Genomic DNA, 19,960 nt, shown 5'->3' on the forward strand with positions numbered 1-19,960 from the left:
TTAGAACTGCTTTTGCTGCATCCCATATGTTTTGGGTCGTTGTGTCTCCATTGTCATTTGTTTCTAGGTATTTTTTGATTTCCCCTTTGATTTCTTCAGTGATCACTTCGTTATTAATTAATGTATTGTGTAGCCTCCATGTGTTTGTATTTTTTACAGATCTTTTCCTGTAATTGATATCTAGTCTTATAGCGTTGTGGTCGCAAAAGATACTTGATACAATTTCAATTTTCTTAAATTTACCAAGGCTTGATTTGTGACCCAAGATATGATCTATCCTGGAGAATGTTCCATGAACACTTGAGAAAAATGTGTATTCTGTTGTTTTTGGGTGGAATGTCCTATAAATATCAATTAAGTCCATCTTGTTTAATGTATCATTTAAAGCTTGTGTTTCCTTATTTATTTTCATTTTGGATGATCTGTCCATTGGTGAAAGTGGGGTGTTAAAAAGTCGCCTACTATGATTGTGTTACTGCCGATTTCCCCTTTTATGGCTGTTAGTATTTGCCTTATGTATTGAGGTGCTCCTATGTTGGGTGCATAAATATTTACAATTGTTATACCTTCTTCTTGGATCGATCCCTTGATCATTATATAGTGTCCTTCTTTGTCTCTTGTAATAGTCTTTATTTTAAAATCTATTTTGTCTGATATGAGAATTGCTACTCCAGCTTTCTTTTGATTTCCATTTGCATGGAATATCTTTTTCCATCCCCTCACTTTCAGTCTGTGTGTGTCCCTAGGTCTGAAGTGGGTCTCTTGTAGACAGCATATATATGGGTCTTGTTTTTGTACCCATTCAGCCAGTCTATGTCTTTTGGTGGGAGCATTTAATCCATTTACATTTAAGGTAATTATCGATATGTATGTTCCTATTCCCATTTTCTTAAATGTTTTGGGTTTGTTATTGTAGGTGTTTTCCTTTTCTTGTGCTTCTTGCCTAGAGAAGTTCCTTTAGCATTTGTTGTAAAGCTGGTTTGGTGGTGCTGAAGTCTGTCAGCTTTTGCTAGTCTGTAAAGGTTTTAATTTCCCCATCAAATCTGAATGAGGTCCTTGCTGGGTAGAGTAACCTTGGTTGTAGTTTTTTCTCCTTCATCACTTTAAGTATATCCTGCCACTCCCTTCTGGCTTGCAGAGTTTCTGCTGAAAGATCAGCTGTTAACCTTATGGGGATTCCCTTGTGTGTGTTATTTTGATAGGGACTTTTAAACATGTTTTCTTTATGTTTCACTAAAGAGAAATAATTTTACTTCATTATGCAGACATTGTTAATATGGGTTGCTGGGTATGTATGGGATTTAAATGTGAAAATGATTATTACATTGTAATATTATAGGTAACTATAAATAATCTTATAGATAGCTGCTATAAGATTCAAAATTTTAATTCTTTTCCTGTCAATCTTATGTTTCTTAACTTTCACTAACCAGGTGAAAACATTAGCAAATGATTTTATTTCTGTACTGTTAGATATTGCAAACCTTTTCTTATATAAAACATGTCAAGTCATCTCCTTTCCCTACTCCAACACTCAGTACTTTTTAATGGCAAAGATCTGGCCTGTGTTTTATCAATTTGACATGGAGATTGTTTTTTCTAATTCTGTTCCTTTAGTCTGTATTACAGGTCACTGAAGCATACCATAAGTATTTGTCTCAAGTGGTCAGTTACATAAAATGTACTGGGCTGACTGTTTTAGAATAAAAAGCAGTCTGGCATTATGATGTGGTAATTATTACTTTCAGAGAAAGAATTAGTTAATTCATTCTTAAAGTATATTGTATTAGTTACCAATTTAAGATGTAAAAATTGTATAACTTATGAGGGCGTGAAATGATTAACCACTTGTGATTAGTGCTCATAAGTTTTAACCATAAAATATTCTAAAACATATTTGCTCAATTAGCATATTTGGGAAAGCAGTTGCTTTTGCAAGGATAATTTATAGGCATTGACCTGAAAGCATAGCAACAGGCATAGATAAGCATTTTTCATTATTAATCATCATTGCTATACCTCCACTGTTTAAATAGTGTTTCTAATTGTTTTTTTTTTTTTTATGGCATTTGATAAAACTTTAAGGGTATGGTATTGGTATTAAGGCAAGATGTTCAAAGAGGTTAATCACGTTTATTTTTAGCTTTTTCTTAAAATATTCATATTTTAGGCAAATAATGTCTTTAACTTTTGATTAATCATTTTCAATAATGTGTCTTTGCTAATTTTCTCCTTTTCTTTGTTTTATTTGCCCTTTTTCTCTATAATTAAAAAAGAAGACTTCTTCCTAAAAGAAACAAAAACAGTGGTAACAATGGAATGATTTATAATGTGAAATTATTAGTTTTTGTGTATAGATGTTTTTAAAATTTCTGAAGAAATAAAATGCAAGCAGGTGACAAGAGTCTTTCTCCTTGTATTGGCTCTTTCATTTACTTCAATGGCTTTTCCACTTTCCTTATCTGACCAAAGCAATTTGAGGAATATTCTTACAACAAACCTGATTTTTAGCAAAATCTGTGAGTCTTGATAGTTTAATTGAAGTGAACATGTATATATTACTGTCAAAGAATTTCTTAATTCAGAATAATAGGCAACATATATGGCTTATTTGCTAAACTCTTTTTAGCTATTATCTCATGTAATGCTCCTTGTAAACCTATGAGTTGATTACTGTTGTCTATGTGAGAAAACTGAGATATAGAGAAGTTGAGTAACACATGTAGGAAGTGGTGGAGTCTAAACTCAGACTCAGATCTGACCTAACAGACTGAGGTCTTAAATACCAATGCCATGATAAGGTATCTCTCAAGGAAATCTGAGTAGATTGACATCTTTTGGAGCAGAAATATGCTTCCTACCCTGACTTCTGGACAAGCTTTGGAATCTATTTAACCTTTAACTTTAAAAGAGGAAATGAGTTGGAGAGAGGTACACATTTTTACAAATCATATATTCATTCTTTGGACTTCACTATGGCATTTCAACAAAGATGCTGACCATTAAATGTTGTTTATACTAGCCTCAGGGCAGAAGCCATCAACTTATTTAAAATTAGTCTTTAGCTAGCTATTAGAAAAAAATAAGCAAAACTGTCTGAAGTAAGAAATGTAAAATATACACTATGTGATGCCATGGAAAGAACTTTGGAGTGGACAGCCCAGGGGTCTTATTGAAGCATGGCCAGTTACATAACTTTGGGTAAGTTACTCTGAGCCTTAGCTTGTTCATCTGTAGAAGGATGAGATTAAGTAATTCAAAACATTGTTGCAAGGATTAAATGAGATAAAATGCCAGGCACATAGTAGAATAATCATTCATTCCCCTTTTTTCTATTCTAAGTTTTAAATAAAGTTGGGTGTGTTTTTGAATGGAAGAGTATCAGTACTTTTATTATTTGAAGTTTGATAAGGGTGACATTTTCTAGTCTCTTTTTTGTATTATATTCTCCTATTTGAAATATGAATGTAGCCTTTTGATGTTGAGTTGCATTTTCTTGAGTGTCTAAGCTGCCAAAAATAGCTTGTTTACTTTGTATTAAATAGTAGAAGATCTTAACAATGTTAGAGGAAAGACAATGGTGAATAGTACTGTATTTGCTTTAACTGTCATTGAAACATCCAGTTTTCTTCCATGTTAAAGTTTAGTTGTCTTATTTAGGTAGTGCTTTAGTTGGCAGAGTACAGAATAAAACCCTTGAGGTAGGGATTCAGATGATTTCCTAATATCTGATAGAATCATCAATAATCCTTACCTAATTCTTATGTAACTTTAGAGAATATACTCTTTTCTAAAAAGAGAATATCAGAACACAGTGAAATGTCTCAGAGTTCTCCTGAAATTCTACATGATACAGGAATGAAAACATTATATTGCCGTTCGTCCCTGGCAGCCAGGTGCACCTCCAGTCCTCCCCTCGGTCCCCAGCAGCAGAACAGCGGCCGGGAGGCCTTCCAGCACCATTTGCCACGTGGCCACCTCCTCTGAGGTGCTACGATGTACTGCGAGAAGTGGAGCTCTGTGGTGGAGATGTGTCTCTTCCTTGAAGACCTGCGGGAGGGCTCCTGCATCCTCTGCCTCAGCTCCAGGGCGTTTGTGGAAGATTGGAAATTGTGCAGTTTGGGATTAAAAGGCTACTACATTGAAGACGATGGGAACAGTGCAGGAGAGCAAGCTACAGAAGAGGAAGAAGGCGGTCGTTCCCAGGGCACTGCAGAGTCACGTGACAGCAAAGACGTAGGCCCAGATGAAAGTGAACTAGATTCTGAGGCTGAACTCATGCGAAGTATAGGACTGCCACTTCAATTTGGTAGGGTGTCTGCACATAAGAATTTTGAGGTATCTATGAGTACTAGAAACAAAGTTAAAAGAAAAAAGAAAAAGAAAAAACATCAAAAGAAGTACTTAGATGAAATTAAGAGAGAATCTTGGAGACAAGAATGTGAGGAAGATGACATTTTGGCTTCAGATGATCCATCTTCATCTGAGAATGAGAACACCAGAAGGTATAAACTTCGAACCAAAAAAGATATTGAAGGTGAGAATCTTCCTGCTGAAAATACATTATCTCCAAAGCTGGAAATTACGGAGCTCTGGGAGAAGTACTGGAAGGAATACAGGGGGGGAACTGCTGTGGCAAAGCTGGCAAGAAAAGCATACAGGTCAGACACTGTGCTCAGAACCCTGGAACATCCCTAATACAAAGGAGGAATGGGAACAGCATTATAGCCAGCTGTATTGGTATTATTTGGAATAGTTTCAGTATTGGGAAGCTCAGGGTTGGACTTTTGATGCTTCACAAAGCTGTGATACAGATACTTGTGGGTCTAAAACAGTAGTTGACAACAAGAAAGATGAAAATCGCACGAAAGCAGATGAACTTTCTTCTCCATCTTCATCAGTGGGTAGCGAAAGCTCTAGTTCAAGTGATAAAGATCATAATGAAATTCTTCATGGACTTAGTAATATAAGTCTGAATTCAGAGGAAGTAGAACAGAGCCGATTAGATCCCTCTGTGAGTTGTGATGGACATCAGTGTTTAAGTGAAGTTAAGAGCAGAAGAGAATGCCTTGCTTCAGGCCAAAGTGAATCATGTAATGGAGGAACCAAGGAAAGCAGCTTGTCTGGGAACAGAAGCACAAGCCAACCAGCTCAGGATTCACAAGAGTCATCAGAAGCAAACACCATCAAAGACAGACCATGCCTCATCGGCACTGATGGAGATGAGAGTGGCGAAGATCCACCTGAACAGAAGCCAAGCAAACTCAAGAGGAGCCATGAACTGGACATCGATGAAAACCCGGATTCAGACTTTGATGTCGACGGTTCCCTTCTAGGATTCAAGCATGGCTCAGGACAAAAATATAGTAGAATTTCAAATTTCAGTCACCGGCGGGTCAGGTATGTACACAAGAATGTGAAGTACAAGTCAAAGTACTTGGACATGAGAAGACAAATCAATATGAAAAACAAACACATCTTCTTCACTGAAGAGCCAGGAAAAACTCTTTTCAAGAAAAGCAAAACTTTGAGTAAGGTAGAAAAATTCCTAAAATGGGTTAATGAACCAATGGATGAGAAAGCATCACAGGAGTCAGTTTCTCATAACAGCATGCAAGATACTTGCACAAGCAGTGGTTCAGAGGAACAAGAAGTGTCTGTTGAAAAAGGGGATGACCCACCGGAGACAAGTGAGCTAGAACCTGGAAAGCGTCGTGCCATGTCTCCAGCTGGGGAAGTGGGAACAGAGAAAACTGACAGGGACAGCACAGAAGCAGCAGTGACAGATGAGGGGGACTGCCCCACCCAGGCTGCACCAGACCGCCTTCAGGTAGAAGCCGAAGCTGAAAATGAAGAAGAATAAAAGCAAGAACAGAAAGGGAATTGGTCTGCCTCCTGAGATCACTGCTGTGCCTGAGCTGGCAAAGTACTGGGCCCAGAGATACAGGCTCTTCTCCCGCTTTGACGATGGGATTAAATTAGAGAGGGCTGGTTTTCAGTTACACCCGAGAAGATCGCTGAGCACATTGCCGGCAGGGTCAGCCAGTCCTTCTAGTGTGACACCATAGTTGACGCATTTTGTGGCATTGGAGGAAATACCATTCAGTTTGCCTTAACAGGAAAGAGAGTGATCACCGTTGATATTGATCCTGTTAAGATCGATCTTGCTTGCAATAATGCAGAAATTTATGGGGTAGCAGACAAGATTGAGTTCATTTGTGGAGATTTCCTGCAGCTGGCTTCTCGTTTAAAGGTTGATGTCGTGTTTCTCAGCCCTCCTTGGGGAGGACCAGACTACACCACTGCCGAGATCTTCGACATCAGCACCATGATGTCTCCTGATGGCTTTGAAATTTTTCAGACTTTCCCAGAAGATCACTAATAATAGCATTTATTTTCTTCCAAGAAATGCTAATATCGACCAGGTGGCATCCTTGGCTGGGCCTGGAGGGCAAGTGGAAATAGAACAAAACTTTCTTAATAATAGATTGAAGACAATCACTGCTTATTTGGGGGAACTGATCCGCAGATCAGCCTCTGAATCATAAGTGAGGCGGTATAGAGACCAAAAGATCATAGCGGTCAGAACACTATTCACTTGGAATTTCTTCTCTGTATTCACTGATACTTTGTACCCACAGTCAAATGGGTATTTGTACCCTAAAACACTTTTTCCCCACATTGATGGAGTACCATCCGGAATTTGCTTTTAAACAACCATTTATTTTATAAAGTTAGTGCTTTTTAAGTTTCTATTGAAAAAAATATGAAATATACTTTGTAATATAGAAGTTTATATTCTTTTTCTATTAAAATGACAGTGAACGGAAGAAAAAAAAAAAAACATTATATTGTCAGCCATGCATTTTGGACCAGTTGCTTAGTAATTAGATTTTGAATCCGATTTTTTTCTTGTCTTGAATCAGTGTGGGTGGTTGTTTTTTTAAATTTTATTTTATTTATTTTTTTATACAGCAGGTTCTTATTAGTTATCCATTTTATACATATTAGTGTATATATATCAATCCCACTCTCCTAATTCATCACACCACCACCACTACCCCCACCACTGCCCTCCTTGGTGTCCATACATTTGTTCTCTACATCTGTGTCTCTGTTTCTGCCCTGCAAACCGGTTCATCTGTACCATTTTTCTAGGTTCCACATATATGCGTTAATGTACGATATTTGTTTTTCTCCTTGTGACTTACTTCACGCTATATGACAGTCTCTAGATCCATCCACGTCTCTACAAATGACCCAATTTCGTTCCTTTTTATGGCTGAGTAATATTCCATTGTATATATGTACTACATCTTCTTTATCCGTTCATCTGTCGATGGGCATTTAGGTTGCTTCCATGACCTGACTATTGTAAATAGTGCTGCAATGAACATTGGGGTGCATGTGTCTTTTTGAATTATGGTTTTCTCTGGGTATATGCCCAGTAGTGGGATTGCTGGGTCATACGGTAATTCTATTTTTAGTTTTTAAAGGAACCTCCATACTGTTCTCCATAGTGGCTGTATCAATTTACATTCCCACCAACAGTGCAAGAGAGTTCCCTTTTCTCCACACCCTCTCCAGCATTTGTTGTTTGTAGATTTTCTGATGATGCCCATTCTAACTGGTGTGAGGTGATACCTCATTGTAGTTTTGATTTGCATTTCTCTAATAATTAGTGATGTTGAGTAGCTTTTCATGTGCCTCTTGGCCATCTGTATGTCTTCTTTGGAGAAATGTCTATTTAGGTCTTCTGCCCATTTTTGGATTGGGTTGTTTGTTTTTTTTAATATTGAGCTGCCTGAGCTGTTTATATATTTTGGAGATTAATCCTTTGTCCATTGATTCATTTGCAAATATTTTCTCCCATTCTGAGGGTTGTCTTTTCGTATTGTTTGTAGTTTCCTTTGCTTTGCAAAAGCTTTGAAGTTTCATTAGGTCCCATTTGTTTATTTTTGTTTTTATTTCCATTACTCTAGGAGGTGGATCAAAAAAGATCTTGCTGTGATTTATGTCAAAGACTGTTCTTCCTATGTTTTCCTCAAAGAGTTTTATAGTGTCTTGTCTTACATTTAGGTCTTGAATCCATTTTGAGTTTATTTTTGTGTATGGTTGTAGGGAGTGTTCTAATTTCATTCTTTTACATGTAGCAGTGTGGGGTTTTTTTCTGCCACAAAATATTTGGTTAAAATAAATTATTAGTGGATGTGGTATATTAAAGAGATTATCTTAGAGCTGCTCTGAGGGAAAGAGGGATTATAATTCTGCATTACACTTTATTGTAAAATGGTATCTTATTTCACTCAAAGTTTCAAAAACAGATAAATTAGTTTATTATCATAAAATTTGCTTATTTTGCTTATGTTTAATGAAGCCTGAGAATTTTATTTTTCCCCATTTAGGTATAGAAGGTGAGTTTGTATTGTCAAATGAGAAATTTAATTCATAGAAGTCAAAAGCAGGGTTTAGACTTTCCCTGTGACAACCCGCAAAGGCAACGGTCTCTGAACTGAGTCAGGGGCCTGTGTTCCCGTTCCTGTTCTTTCAGCAGCTCATTTTCTTTATATTAATCAACCCACTCAACCTAGCTGGTTCCTAGTGTACAGCAGAGGTTGAACCAGGTTGGGTTTTAGTTTTTGTGCTTTAGGGGTTACAGAACTTGGAAGAACTAAAGAAGAGAAAGCCAAGGGGATACTGCTCTCATGCACATGTAAAAACACCCACTGTAACCTGAGCCCATCTATTTTATATTGGAATTCTATATAAAATTTCATTTGAAAGAAGAGTGTCACATTTACCCCAAAAATAGATGATGATAATGATGATTTTTAAAATTTAAATCTGCTCAATTAGATTATCCCCAAATCCTTTTCCAATTCTGGCATTCACTGTATCTGTATTTCTTGCCCTTATTCCTTGGAAGCATAGTGTGAAGGGCAGACAGGACTATGAATCAGAAGACCTACTAACTCAGGTTATGGTACTAATTACTTGAGCAAATTATAGCTTCTTAGTTATTTGGACTAACTGTTCTTTACAGAAACTATCTGTTTTGTAGTCTGTGGTTCCAGGCTACCACAGACCCAGTTTATTTTGTGGTGGAGTTGTAAATATGGAATTGGAATATATTTTTAAACAAGAATAATTGGTAAACTAAGGTTCAGTGTTAATCATAATACTTCACTCCTGTAAGCACAGCTGTTATCCATAATCTTCAAATACTTTATTACTCTTCAATTTTCAGTTACTCTAATATAATAGAATATTAGTATAATTGATCTAAAATAGATTACTTAAAATATTTTAAGTTCTACTTTTGGAATCCATTATATGATTTTTTGTTTTTGTTTTTGAATGGGGCAGAGGTACTTTATTTCATTACTTGGACTAAAAAGTAAAATCAAAGGTCAAAGTTTTCCAGTGGAAACCAAGAGGAAATGTTATGAATATCCAAGGTATAATCAAAATTAAACACAACCTAGAGCCAATTCAGAAAGCTCAATAATCTTCAAGGTGGTTTTCATACATTAATTAATGCTGATGGCATCCCAAGGATGACAGAAATTTAATTCTCATATTTTAGTTACGGGTAACCACAGGAAGAATCTGAATGGATCAAGATGTGCCATTTTAATAAGGCAGGTCAACAAATATTTCATCAAATATTAAGTATCTACCACGTCAGCAATATATGAGGCACAAAGTATCCCACTGATGTGGCCTACTTTACAGCCTGTTTTTTTTGGTTTGTTTTAGACTTTATTTTATAGAGGAGTTTTAGATTCACAGCAAAACTGAGAGGGGTACGGGATTTCCCATATACTCTTCACCCCCACACATGCATAGCCTCTCCCGTTTATCAACATCCCCCACCATCTATCAGTTGTACACTTGTTACAATTGGTAGACCTACATTAACTCATCATTATTTTCCAGAGTCCATAGTTTACCTTAGGGTTCACTCATGGTGTACATTGGGTTTGGACAAATGTATTGTGACATGTATCTACCATAATAGTATCGTACAGGATAGTTTCACTGCCCTAAAAATCTTCCTGTGCTTTGCGTATTCATCCCTCCATCCCCCCCCCCAACCCTTGGCAACCAATGATCTTTTTACTGTCCCTATTTTGCCTTTATTACATGATGTTTTGGGAAAGCAGGTTTGTCTTTAAAATTATTGTTTGCTTAGGTTTTATATTAAAATTAGTTTCTATTTCTATAAACTGATTACACAAGTTAACCAGACAGGCAAATGTGGTCTGGAAATTCATAAGTAATTCATACGTGAATCACTCAAGGAGATATGTACTCATTAAGATTTCAGCGTTCAAAATATTCAGAGTTCAAGGATTATTGTTGAGGGTACGTTGTATACATTTTGAATGCTGGCTTGTGTTTTTGTGACTACTATGCAAATTGTTAAAAGGAACTGACTAGAAAATTTTTTATTAAATTTCACACAAAATAGCTATTAGAGGTGACAATATTAATAAGTTTTTCCAAGTTTTTTGTGAAGAGAATTGCCATCCCTGTTCCCTATTCCCACCAGTAATCAATAATTGTTTTCCCCTTACAAAGTCATGGCTGTGCAAAAATGCTGAAGAAATGGTAATGTAAGATAAGGCAATTCAGTAAGTTAAGTAAGTATGAACATGTTGCTGAAGCAGAGGAAAACATAATATTGTCAGCGAATAGAGACCTCCCCACAGAAGTTCCATAAACGCAGCTTTTACGCATTAGAGACAGAGGCAGAAGAAATATCCGAAAAAGGAAAAGGGAAAGGGTGGCAAACCCAAACTTCCTGAATTTCAAAATTATTTTCCAGGCTGTCCTGGCACTTAGGAATAGGAAGTTTCCTCCTCCTTCATTTACCTAACGAGCATCCTTGGTCTCTACCTAGTGGATGTAGTAACAACTCCCCCCACCTACTCCTTCAGCTTGTAATAACCAAAAATGTCTCCAGACCCACTAGCTGCCAGTAGCACCCCTCAGATATAGCAACCAAAAATGTCTCCAGACATTGGCTACCTCCCCCACACCCCCACTCAGTGGGGTAGGGAAATCACTCCCAGTTGAGAACCACCAGATCCACCACCTTCTTTAGAATGGTGGTTTATATGCTTATCTGCACATCACCTTTATTTGTGGAACAGAGAACCTGACCTGTATTTAAATGTGTTTCACACCTCCTACTGAAGTATGTTCCAGGTTCGAAGTAACTGATTTACAATGAACTTTTCCAACAGCTCATTTATAAATGAGGAAATAATGTATTTGTCTGTATTGTCACTCAAGATGTAGTTTGTACTAATGAGAGACTAAAAATGATATGCAGGAAAGGTGTAGTTGTGACCCGTCAAATGTGTTTTATAGGTGAAGTTGTGTATCTCCTTTTTGCATTGGTGCTGTGACTCTTTTTTTCCTTTCAACATATCACTTCATTCATGTTTGGTGTCACAATGATTATTGCATATGTATCTTTTCATTAAAAGGAATAATAAACTCCTAAATATTGGCATAAAAAGAGGGCACATTTTGAATATTATTTATTTAGTATTTTAAAACCAGGTAAATCTGATAGCATGATGAGCAAAAATCTGAGTCCCAATAAAATGGTTCTAAATCTCAAAAGCTTTGGTGAAATTGGCATTGGTCAGTTCCATTTTTATGAATGTTATCACCAGTCTTTTAAAGAGCCTTGTCTGTGTCAGAAACAAAATGGCCCTGGTCTGGACTCTTCCTCTAGTGAGCTCTGTGACTTGGGAAAATCACCTCTCTGGGTTTAGAGATTCCTCATCTGTCAAACCTAAGGGGACAGACCAGGTAGCATTCCAGGACTGTGCCAGCTCAAAATACTGTCAGATTTTTAAAAAATGTTCATGAACTGTGAAATTAAAATTTTTTTTAGTTCTAAAGCTGTTACAGAGTAGTGAAACTAAAGGAAGAAGATAAAGGTATAAATTTTATTCAAAGATGACTCCAAATAAACTGATCTATTAAATTGAGGTGTGTGTTATATGGAAAGAATTGCTCATTCAGTGCTAAAAATTACTAGCTCTAAACTGTATGAAGTGGTTTTTGTGAGTAACCAGGTTTGCCCCTGACTACTCTGTGGGAAGAATATTTCAAAGTTAACAGAGCAAGATTGTGCCTTTGACAACTGAAAACCAAGCTGTCAGAATTATTTTTATTTTTTGCTTCCATTTTGTATAAAATGATTATGAAGACATCAAATAATGTGAAAGAAATCTCATGGTTGGTCATCTCTATAAAACCATTTAATTGGTTATGGCTAGTTTAGTCTGAGATTCTTTTAAACAGTAGAGATAGTTTTTCAAATAGCAGTGTCATATTTATTATATAAATCCAGCTCACTCACTCAGTAAATGTAGTGTCCTACCTTTAACACTATATTTTATTGATAAAGTATACAGGTTTTTAGATGTCCTCTAACCAGTTTTGCAGCTGGGTGTGGAGAATAATAATATTCCATTCTAATTCCTAGAATAATTACTTCACCTTCTACAGCAGCAAACATATTTTCATCCTTCTCAGTTAATATGCACAGTTTCAAATGTCATATGTCATAAAAATAAATAGTTTCTTTTCAAATTTAGCTATAAGATTTGACAATAATCATTCAGAGCAGTGACCATATTAATAAAAAATATTTCTCTTCTTTCCTCAGCATTTTAATTTTTCTTCCCACATTTTAATTGCTTTACTAAATTATAGACATAATATCTGATGCTTCTAACCATTTTGAGATTGATTATTAATGAAAGGGGCATAGAGAAAGGAGAACTAATCTGGAAGTTTGTCTCAAAAATGTTGTTATTGAGTTATGCCAGATATATTGTCAGATTTCTCTATTCTCTTATTTAGGTGATGGTGGCCCCTTAAGGGTGATCATTAATTTTTGGCAATTAGTTTATTTCTTTTACATGCAGACTGAGACTTAAGAATTTAAATAGCAGTGTCTGAATCAAAACTCAGATTTATCTTCGAAGTATTAGGGCAAAGTCACAAAGCTTTCCTGGACTTCAGTGTCCTTTATATAAAATGGAGATAACGGTTCTTAAGAATACTGTGGAGAATGCCTATTAATGAGTGATATGTTTGTGCCAAATATTAAATATCATTTCTAAATAATAGGATTTGATCAAATTATCATAGCATCTTTCTACTTGCATCAAGTAAAATTGCAATAATTGATCTGTAAAAATTAAAGAGTAGAACTCAGTCTTTCATATAACTCCATTTGCTATTAGGGTCAAAGGAAAACAATCTTTTGGGACAGAAGATTCAATGATAAAGTAAGGAGGAGGAGGAGGAAATAGGATAAATTTCCTAAATCATGCAAATTATTGTGCTCTAATAATTCAGCTGGAATTTAAACTCTACTTTTGAAATAGATACTGTTTCTTTCATAAACAAAAATGAGAGCCAATTATTTTCTCTCTCTGAAGGGAACATACTTCACAGCTGCATTAACTTAAAACACTAAAATAACAGGGTGGCAGCACTCAGTAAGAAACCAGTGTGGCTTTTGGCTACATTTCTGTTGCTTCTAAGTCCTTTTCAAATATTGTAATTAACTATACTGTTTCTGCTGTTTATTCTGCTTATACTAATGTATCCATGCCGTTCCTTGAACTGCTGGTTCTACCCCCTTAGTAAGAAAGAATATGAGAAGAAAACAGTTTGCGTCTTACCGTGGTGATTGCTGTGTCTTGCATGAAGCTTTCTTTATATGTAAATTGTATTTCTCTCCTCATTCCAATCCATTATTTTCTCCTGTCTCTAGATGTAAGGTTCTTAACGATGTTGGAGATTTCATCAGATGAGGACAAACAGCTGGTGAACGTTCTCTGGCTCCTCAATCCCTTTTCCATATCTTACCAAAACCCCTTTCCATGATAAATACCTGGAAATATTTAGAAGCCCAAATATTCAATTAAAATTGTATTACATTGCTCTCTTTTCTGTGTTTTCACCACATTGTGTCAAGTCATTTGAGGAGATAGCCATATTATTATGTGGAAATAGTTTCCTTTTCTAGAATTTAAATTTGATTCTAATGTTACCACTATAAATTTCATTCTTCTATTAACAAGGACCAAAAGAGTTTTAACAATGTCCTTGCCTTTTTTTTTCTTTCCCCTGCCGCCCACTATTATAAAAGTTGACAGATGTGAATCCCAGGGCAGCTTAAGAGGGTATATCAAAATGGGGACCATAAAATGTATTTAATGTAGGAAACTTGGAACTGTTTTGAACATGTTAAATCACTACTCTTTGCAAATAGGAAGAAGAAGCCACCTATGACCAAACTCTTGAATTCCGTAGAGGAGGTGATGGCCAGCCAAGACGATCCACTCGGCCAACCCAGCAGTTCTACCAACCTCCCCGGGCTCGGACCTAATGTGAGAAGGTAAAGTTGACATTGTGAGGAGCTTTCCATGTAAAGAAAGATACTATCATGTTAAATATATAAGTCCAGTTATATATAACATATTATATATAATAATATATATTATTATTATTATTATATATAAATATTTTATATATATATAATATTTCATAATAACATATAGACCTACCTCATTTTATTGTGCTTCATTGTATTGCACTTCACAGATATTACATTTTTTACAAATTGGAAGTTTCTGGCAACCCAGCATCAAGCAATTCTATCAGTGCCATTTTTCTAACAGCATTTGCTCACTTTTCTGTCTCTGTGTCACATTTTGGTAATCCTCACAATATTTCAAACTTCTTCATTATTATTATATTTGTTATGGTGATCTGTGGTCAGTGATCTTTGTTGTTACTATTGCAAAATGATTATGACTCACTGAAGGCTCAGATAATGGTTAGCACTTTTTAGCAATAAAGTATTTTTAATTAAGGCATGTACATCGTTTTTTAGACATAAGGCTATTGCACACTCAATAGACAACAGTATAGTGTAAATATAACTTTTATATGCACTGGGAAACCAAAAACTTAGGGTGATTACTTTATTGCAGTATTCACTTTATTGTGGTGGTCTGGAACTGAGCCCTCAATATCTCTGGGGTTTGCCTGTAATAGAAGAAAACTAATGTTTTAAAACTACTTTCAATTATAAAGTATTTAAGATAATACCATAGTTACAAACTACTTTTTCTCCAAACCTTTCCCCGCAAATGCTATCCCTAATCCCCTTTTCTCTCCATACCTACTCTTTTCTATTGGAGGTGATGACAATCAGTGAAATGACTATAGATTTGAAAGCAGGAAGAAGATGAAAGAAAACAAAGGACTAAATAATTATCAACCTGGGTAATTGAGTTTATTTTTTGTTTAGTTGATTTCAGTCCTTTTTAAGAAAGAGGAACTGTTATATATATATCTTTAGGAATTGGATGAAGACAACATGACTGCTTATTGAGATGTAATTTTGGGGCCTTATGCTGTCGATCCAGAAACTTTCATCTTAGAGTTTCAGAAAGAGAGTTGATATCTGAAAATCATCTTCAGTAGGAAGGAAGAGAAATATAACAAAGTCAGCAAATTATAGGACCAATCTAAGACATCTCATTTTGATGAACAAAGACCTTACTTCTTAATATGTTTTTAGAAAGAAATACTTTCGCCATCTTTGGTAACATTTCTATCTTTTCCTTATGCCAGGGTTTTTGAATATTTTTTTTTAATAATTAGAGTTTTCCCGTTACAGCTTTTGTTATACATCACATAAGACTATTTTAGACTTTATATCTTTTTTCTTAGTCTCTTCTTAGTAGCAAGACTATTGAGAATTTTTAAGAAATTGTTCCCAGTTCCTTATTTCCTTATTTCCTTATTCCTTATTTCTTATTTCAGCTGTTCATTCCGATAATGCTGTTATCCACATTGTATTTTTCCCGTACTAAGTGACTCTCAAACCAGCCAATACTGTTTAGCACTTGAAATGCAGCTAGCCTGAATTGAGATGTGCTATAAATAAAAAATGCATACCAGATTTCAGACTTAGTTTGAAAAAAAACTCAATAATTTTTATTATTTATATATCAAAATGATAATATTTTTAATAGATTGGGTTAAATAAAAAGTTATTACAATAATTTCACCTGTTTATTTTTACTTTTTAATGTGGCTACTAGAAAAGTAAGAATTAAGTATGTCTCACATTATATTTCTGGACAGCACTGTTCCAGAGTCTTATATCTCCCGCAGCTTCCCCAAAGCTCTTTCATTGGTTAAAAATTAGTTCTGTCATCCTAAATGAGGAAATGTTTTCTTATATTTTCTAGCTCCTTATGTAATAGTGTGCCTGGAGCAGAAGCCTGATGCTATTTGACTTCTGATTTACCCGAGTAAGCCAGTATAGCATCTTTTTCCTCTTATCGTTGGTTTTTCTTTGCACTTAATACAAGGCTGTCAAGTAAACAAACGTGACCTATTGTCCACAGTATCACAGAAGAGCTACTTCTTGACTTTGGACATTTTTCTGTAGCATGCAAGAATTGACCAAAGCAGAATCAAAGTATACGTAAGGACTTAGCAACTTTACATTGTGCACAGTTGAACATCCACTTTTAAAATAAGCTCAGTGTGCTTATAATTAAATCTTATTTAAGGTAAATGAAAACAGAATTCCCTGTTAGCTTCCCAGGGTCTTCTAAATTGTTTAAAACAGGTTTTAAAATGAGGCCAAAGGTTCTCAACCCTCTGATTGCTCTAGGACAGTGGATGCAGGACTCTAGGGCTCTTCAAGGGTGCCTTAGGGCTGTTGAAGGGAGGGCTAGAAGTAGAGAGAAGATGGTGGGAGTGAGTGAGAGTGTAGCCAATGGGTAGAACTCTCAGTCCTCTGGCCTCTTCTTTAGTGTCTTTCATATGTTTTATACATTAGGGTTCCATCAAAAATTTCCTTTGAAAAAGAGTACACTGCTTAAAAGTAAATTATAAACCATAGCCCTGGGGTAATTGTAGCTTATTCGTATCAAACTGTACAGTGCAAATTGTTCCTAATCAACTAAAACGTTACAATCTAAGTGGTTCTCTATGTTCCCTGAGCTAAAACTTCCATCTTTCCCAGATGCTTGCTTTGGATTATACTGTTGACATGGAAATCCTCACAGTAAGAAAATTAATTTTGGTGGGGGACAGTCCCATGATGGTATCACTAAAAAAAACCTCACTGCAGAATTTACTCTAAAAATTAATTAGTAAGACACATGTGATCTTGGTTGAAAAAACTTATTTATTCATTTTTGTACTTAGTTCAAACATATGTTATGAAAAATTATGAAGTAGAATTAAATATACTATCTTTGAATAGGAGATTCAGCAATAATTATACTTTTTGCTTTTGTCACACAACTGAATATTTTATTTTCTTTTTTTTAACGTTGATATATTTATTACTTTTTTTTCTTAAGATACAATTTTAAATGAAAGGTTTTTAACATAGGCCTTTTATTTTTTTATTATTTTTTAATACATCTTTATTGGAGTATAATTGCTTCACAATACTGTGTTAGTTTCTGTTGTACAACAAAGTGAATCTGCCACATGCGTACATGTACCCCCATATCCCCTCCCTCTTGCGTCTCCCTCCCACCCTCCCTATCCCACCCACCCCTCTAGGTGGTCACAAAGCACGGAGCTGATCTCCCTGTGCTTCCCACTAGCTGTATATTTCACATTTGGTAGTTTTCTTTTTATTTCCTCATTCCTGGTTTCCATTTAACTTAAACATTTAAAAAGAAGATATACACTGTATCCAGCCATTTGACTCCCAGCAAATATAAGCATGAATTCTAATATATGCTGAAATTTTTGTAAGATTTTGTTATTTAAAATTATTCAAGATAGTGAGAAACACTTAAGACCCTTTCTTTTATCACTTCTAAAAAACATAATTTCATAGTCATAATCTTTATGTTTTGGGTACTTTGCTGGGTGATGAATGACACATAGTAGCTGCTAAGTAAGTGTTTTTTAAATCAGTGTATTAAATCAAAGATTTAAAGTTGTTGATGTGTAATTTACATTCTTTGATTATCCTAAGAAGGTTTTTTACAAGCCTTCTATACCATCGCCACCACCGCCCACCCCTACATACTCATATACTTCCCCAAAAGTGGAAAGGGAATTAGATTCTGCTTGAGCCTGGTACTAAGGACAACATCAATGCTTAGCAAAAGCAACAGATAGCTGGGAGTTAGGGCTCAGTGGAGGAGGAGGTCTCTGGGGGCAATGTGGGAAATAGGCCTAGGTCTGAGAAAGAGTTCTGGCAAGTCAGATTCACCCCCTGAGGGGACAGAGGGCCCAAAACCTCTAGTTCCTGGGCTCATCATTGTTACAGACAACTTAGAGATAAGAGCATATATGGATAGAGAAAGTATACATAGTTATTTAATCAATGAAAATGACCAGAACTATGTGCATTTGGAGAGGTTTCTGACATGATTGGAGTCCTAGGAACTAGATACCAGTTATTGGTGGTGGCAGAAGAGTATGGCTTTAGACACGTTAAGAGTTTGACTTTGATGTGTTCGGTGCTATCATGAACTTCTGAATAAGAATTATATGATTAAAATTAAGCTTAAATATTGCTGTTATGACATATATATACTGCTATGTATAAAATAGATAACTAATGAGAACCTACTGTATAGCACAGGGAACTCTACTCAGTGCCCTGTGGTGACCTAAATGGGAAGGAAATCCAGAAAAGAGGAGATAAATATATACATATGGTTGATGCACTTTGTTGTACACTTGAAACTAACACAACATTGTAAATTAACAATACCTCAATTAAAAAAAAAAAAGAAAGAAATATTGCTGTTGGATGTAGGATGGATTACAACACCAGGAGGGAAAGAATCTAAGAAGCTATTGCGCTGGTCCAGTCAAAGAGTTACAGCCTCGTGTCCTGCTGTAAAAGGAGAGAAATGGCACACCTGTGTAGAAAGACCTTGTCACTCACATCAGCAGGAAGCTCCCTAGTGCCATGGAGGTTAAGGCTAAGTATGCAAAGTGGTTTAATAAATGGTGACTCACTTTTAATTTCATTTCTAGTTTCTTATTTGTTTCATGAAAGAGTAGTCTTCACAGTTTTGCATATTAACCAGAAACCTTGAAACCAATAGCTAAGCATAGACTACTGTATAAATACCATGACTTTGTTTATTTTCTAAGGTCCAGGTTTTAGCACCATTTGTAGCTGGTAAAAGATGGATTCTTAAATGGCTTTTTTTTTTTTTTTTTTGACAATCTAGATCAGCATCTTTTTGCAAAATTTTTCAAATCAAGGTCAGGGAAGTGATTGCCATAAAGGTAACTATTATTACAGGACCCCGTGATGCCAGCAGGATAGGCATTGTGTGAGGATAATAATAGTACCCAAAGCTCTTTATTTTCTAATCAGGAGACTACTTACCTCAGAAGACTTCTGCTCTGTTTGAATGCAGCCATGGGAATGCTACCCATCCCTGCCCAACCATTCTTTCATCCATGAGACTGAAATAGGACTGGAGCAAACAAGGCTTCTCTCACCACCTCTCTCAGCCTTTTCTGTTGTCACCACTCAGAGTGTTTCTACTAGCGTGGTATCTGATAAAGGTGGGAAGCAGGCAGGGGGAGGCGGCAGACTCAAGTAAATTACTTGTGAGACTAAACCAGCTCAAAGGTGTTCAAAGGGGAAATGGAGGTGGGTAGAATGGGGGTAGACATGCATTGGCAGACTGCATCTTTTTTAGGTCATCCTCTGTTAAACTCTACTCAGTTAATCCGAATTCCTGAAGTCCACATGCTAGCAATAGAGGGACTAACAGTGACAGAGATGTACTTTAAGAATTTCTAGAAGAAAAAATTATTTTAAAAGATTTTGCTTTTTGTTTACATACTGATTTATAGAAATTATGTTTATGAATTAACAGTGTCCAATTTGCTCTAC

General features: G+C 35.8%; 1 protein-coding gene and 1 pseudogene across 5 annotated transcripts in view; both read left to right on the forward strand.

Annotated features, from left to right (window-relative positions):
* The window catches only part of TDRD3 (tudor domain containing 3), a 214,798-nt gene that overhangs the window by 194,462 nt on the left and 376 nt on the right, over positions 1-19,960 (forward strand). For all 4 annotated transcript variants that reach the window (XM_082365396.1, XM_082365397.1, XM_082365398.1 and 1 more), the window contains one exon: positions 14,315-14,440. In XM_082365396.1, coding sequence (XP_082221522.1) covers positions 14,315-14,431 — 117 coding nt within the window. In that variant the 3' untranslated portion in view covers positions 14,432-14,440. The remainder of the gene's footprint in view (positions 1-14,314; positions 14,441-19,960) is intronic.
* On the forward strand, positions 510-14,308 carry LOC309615563 (trimethylguanosine synthase pseudogene; annotated as a pseudogene). The gene has a single exon. The product of its transcript is annotated as a trimethylguanosine synthase pseudogene (transcript).

Source organism: Balaenoptera borealis (genome assembly GCF_965194805.1).
Source record: "Balaenoptera borealis genome assembly, chromosome: 18".
Classification (NCBI taxonomy): domain Eukaryota; kingdom Metazoa; phylum Chordata; class Mammalia; order Artiodactyla; family Balaenopteridae; genus Balaenoptera; species Balaenoptera borealis.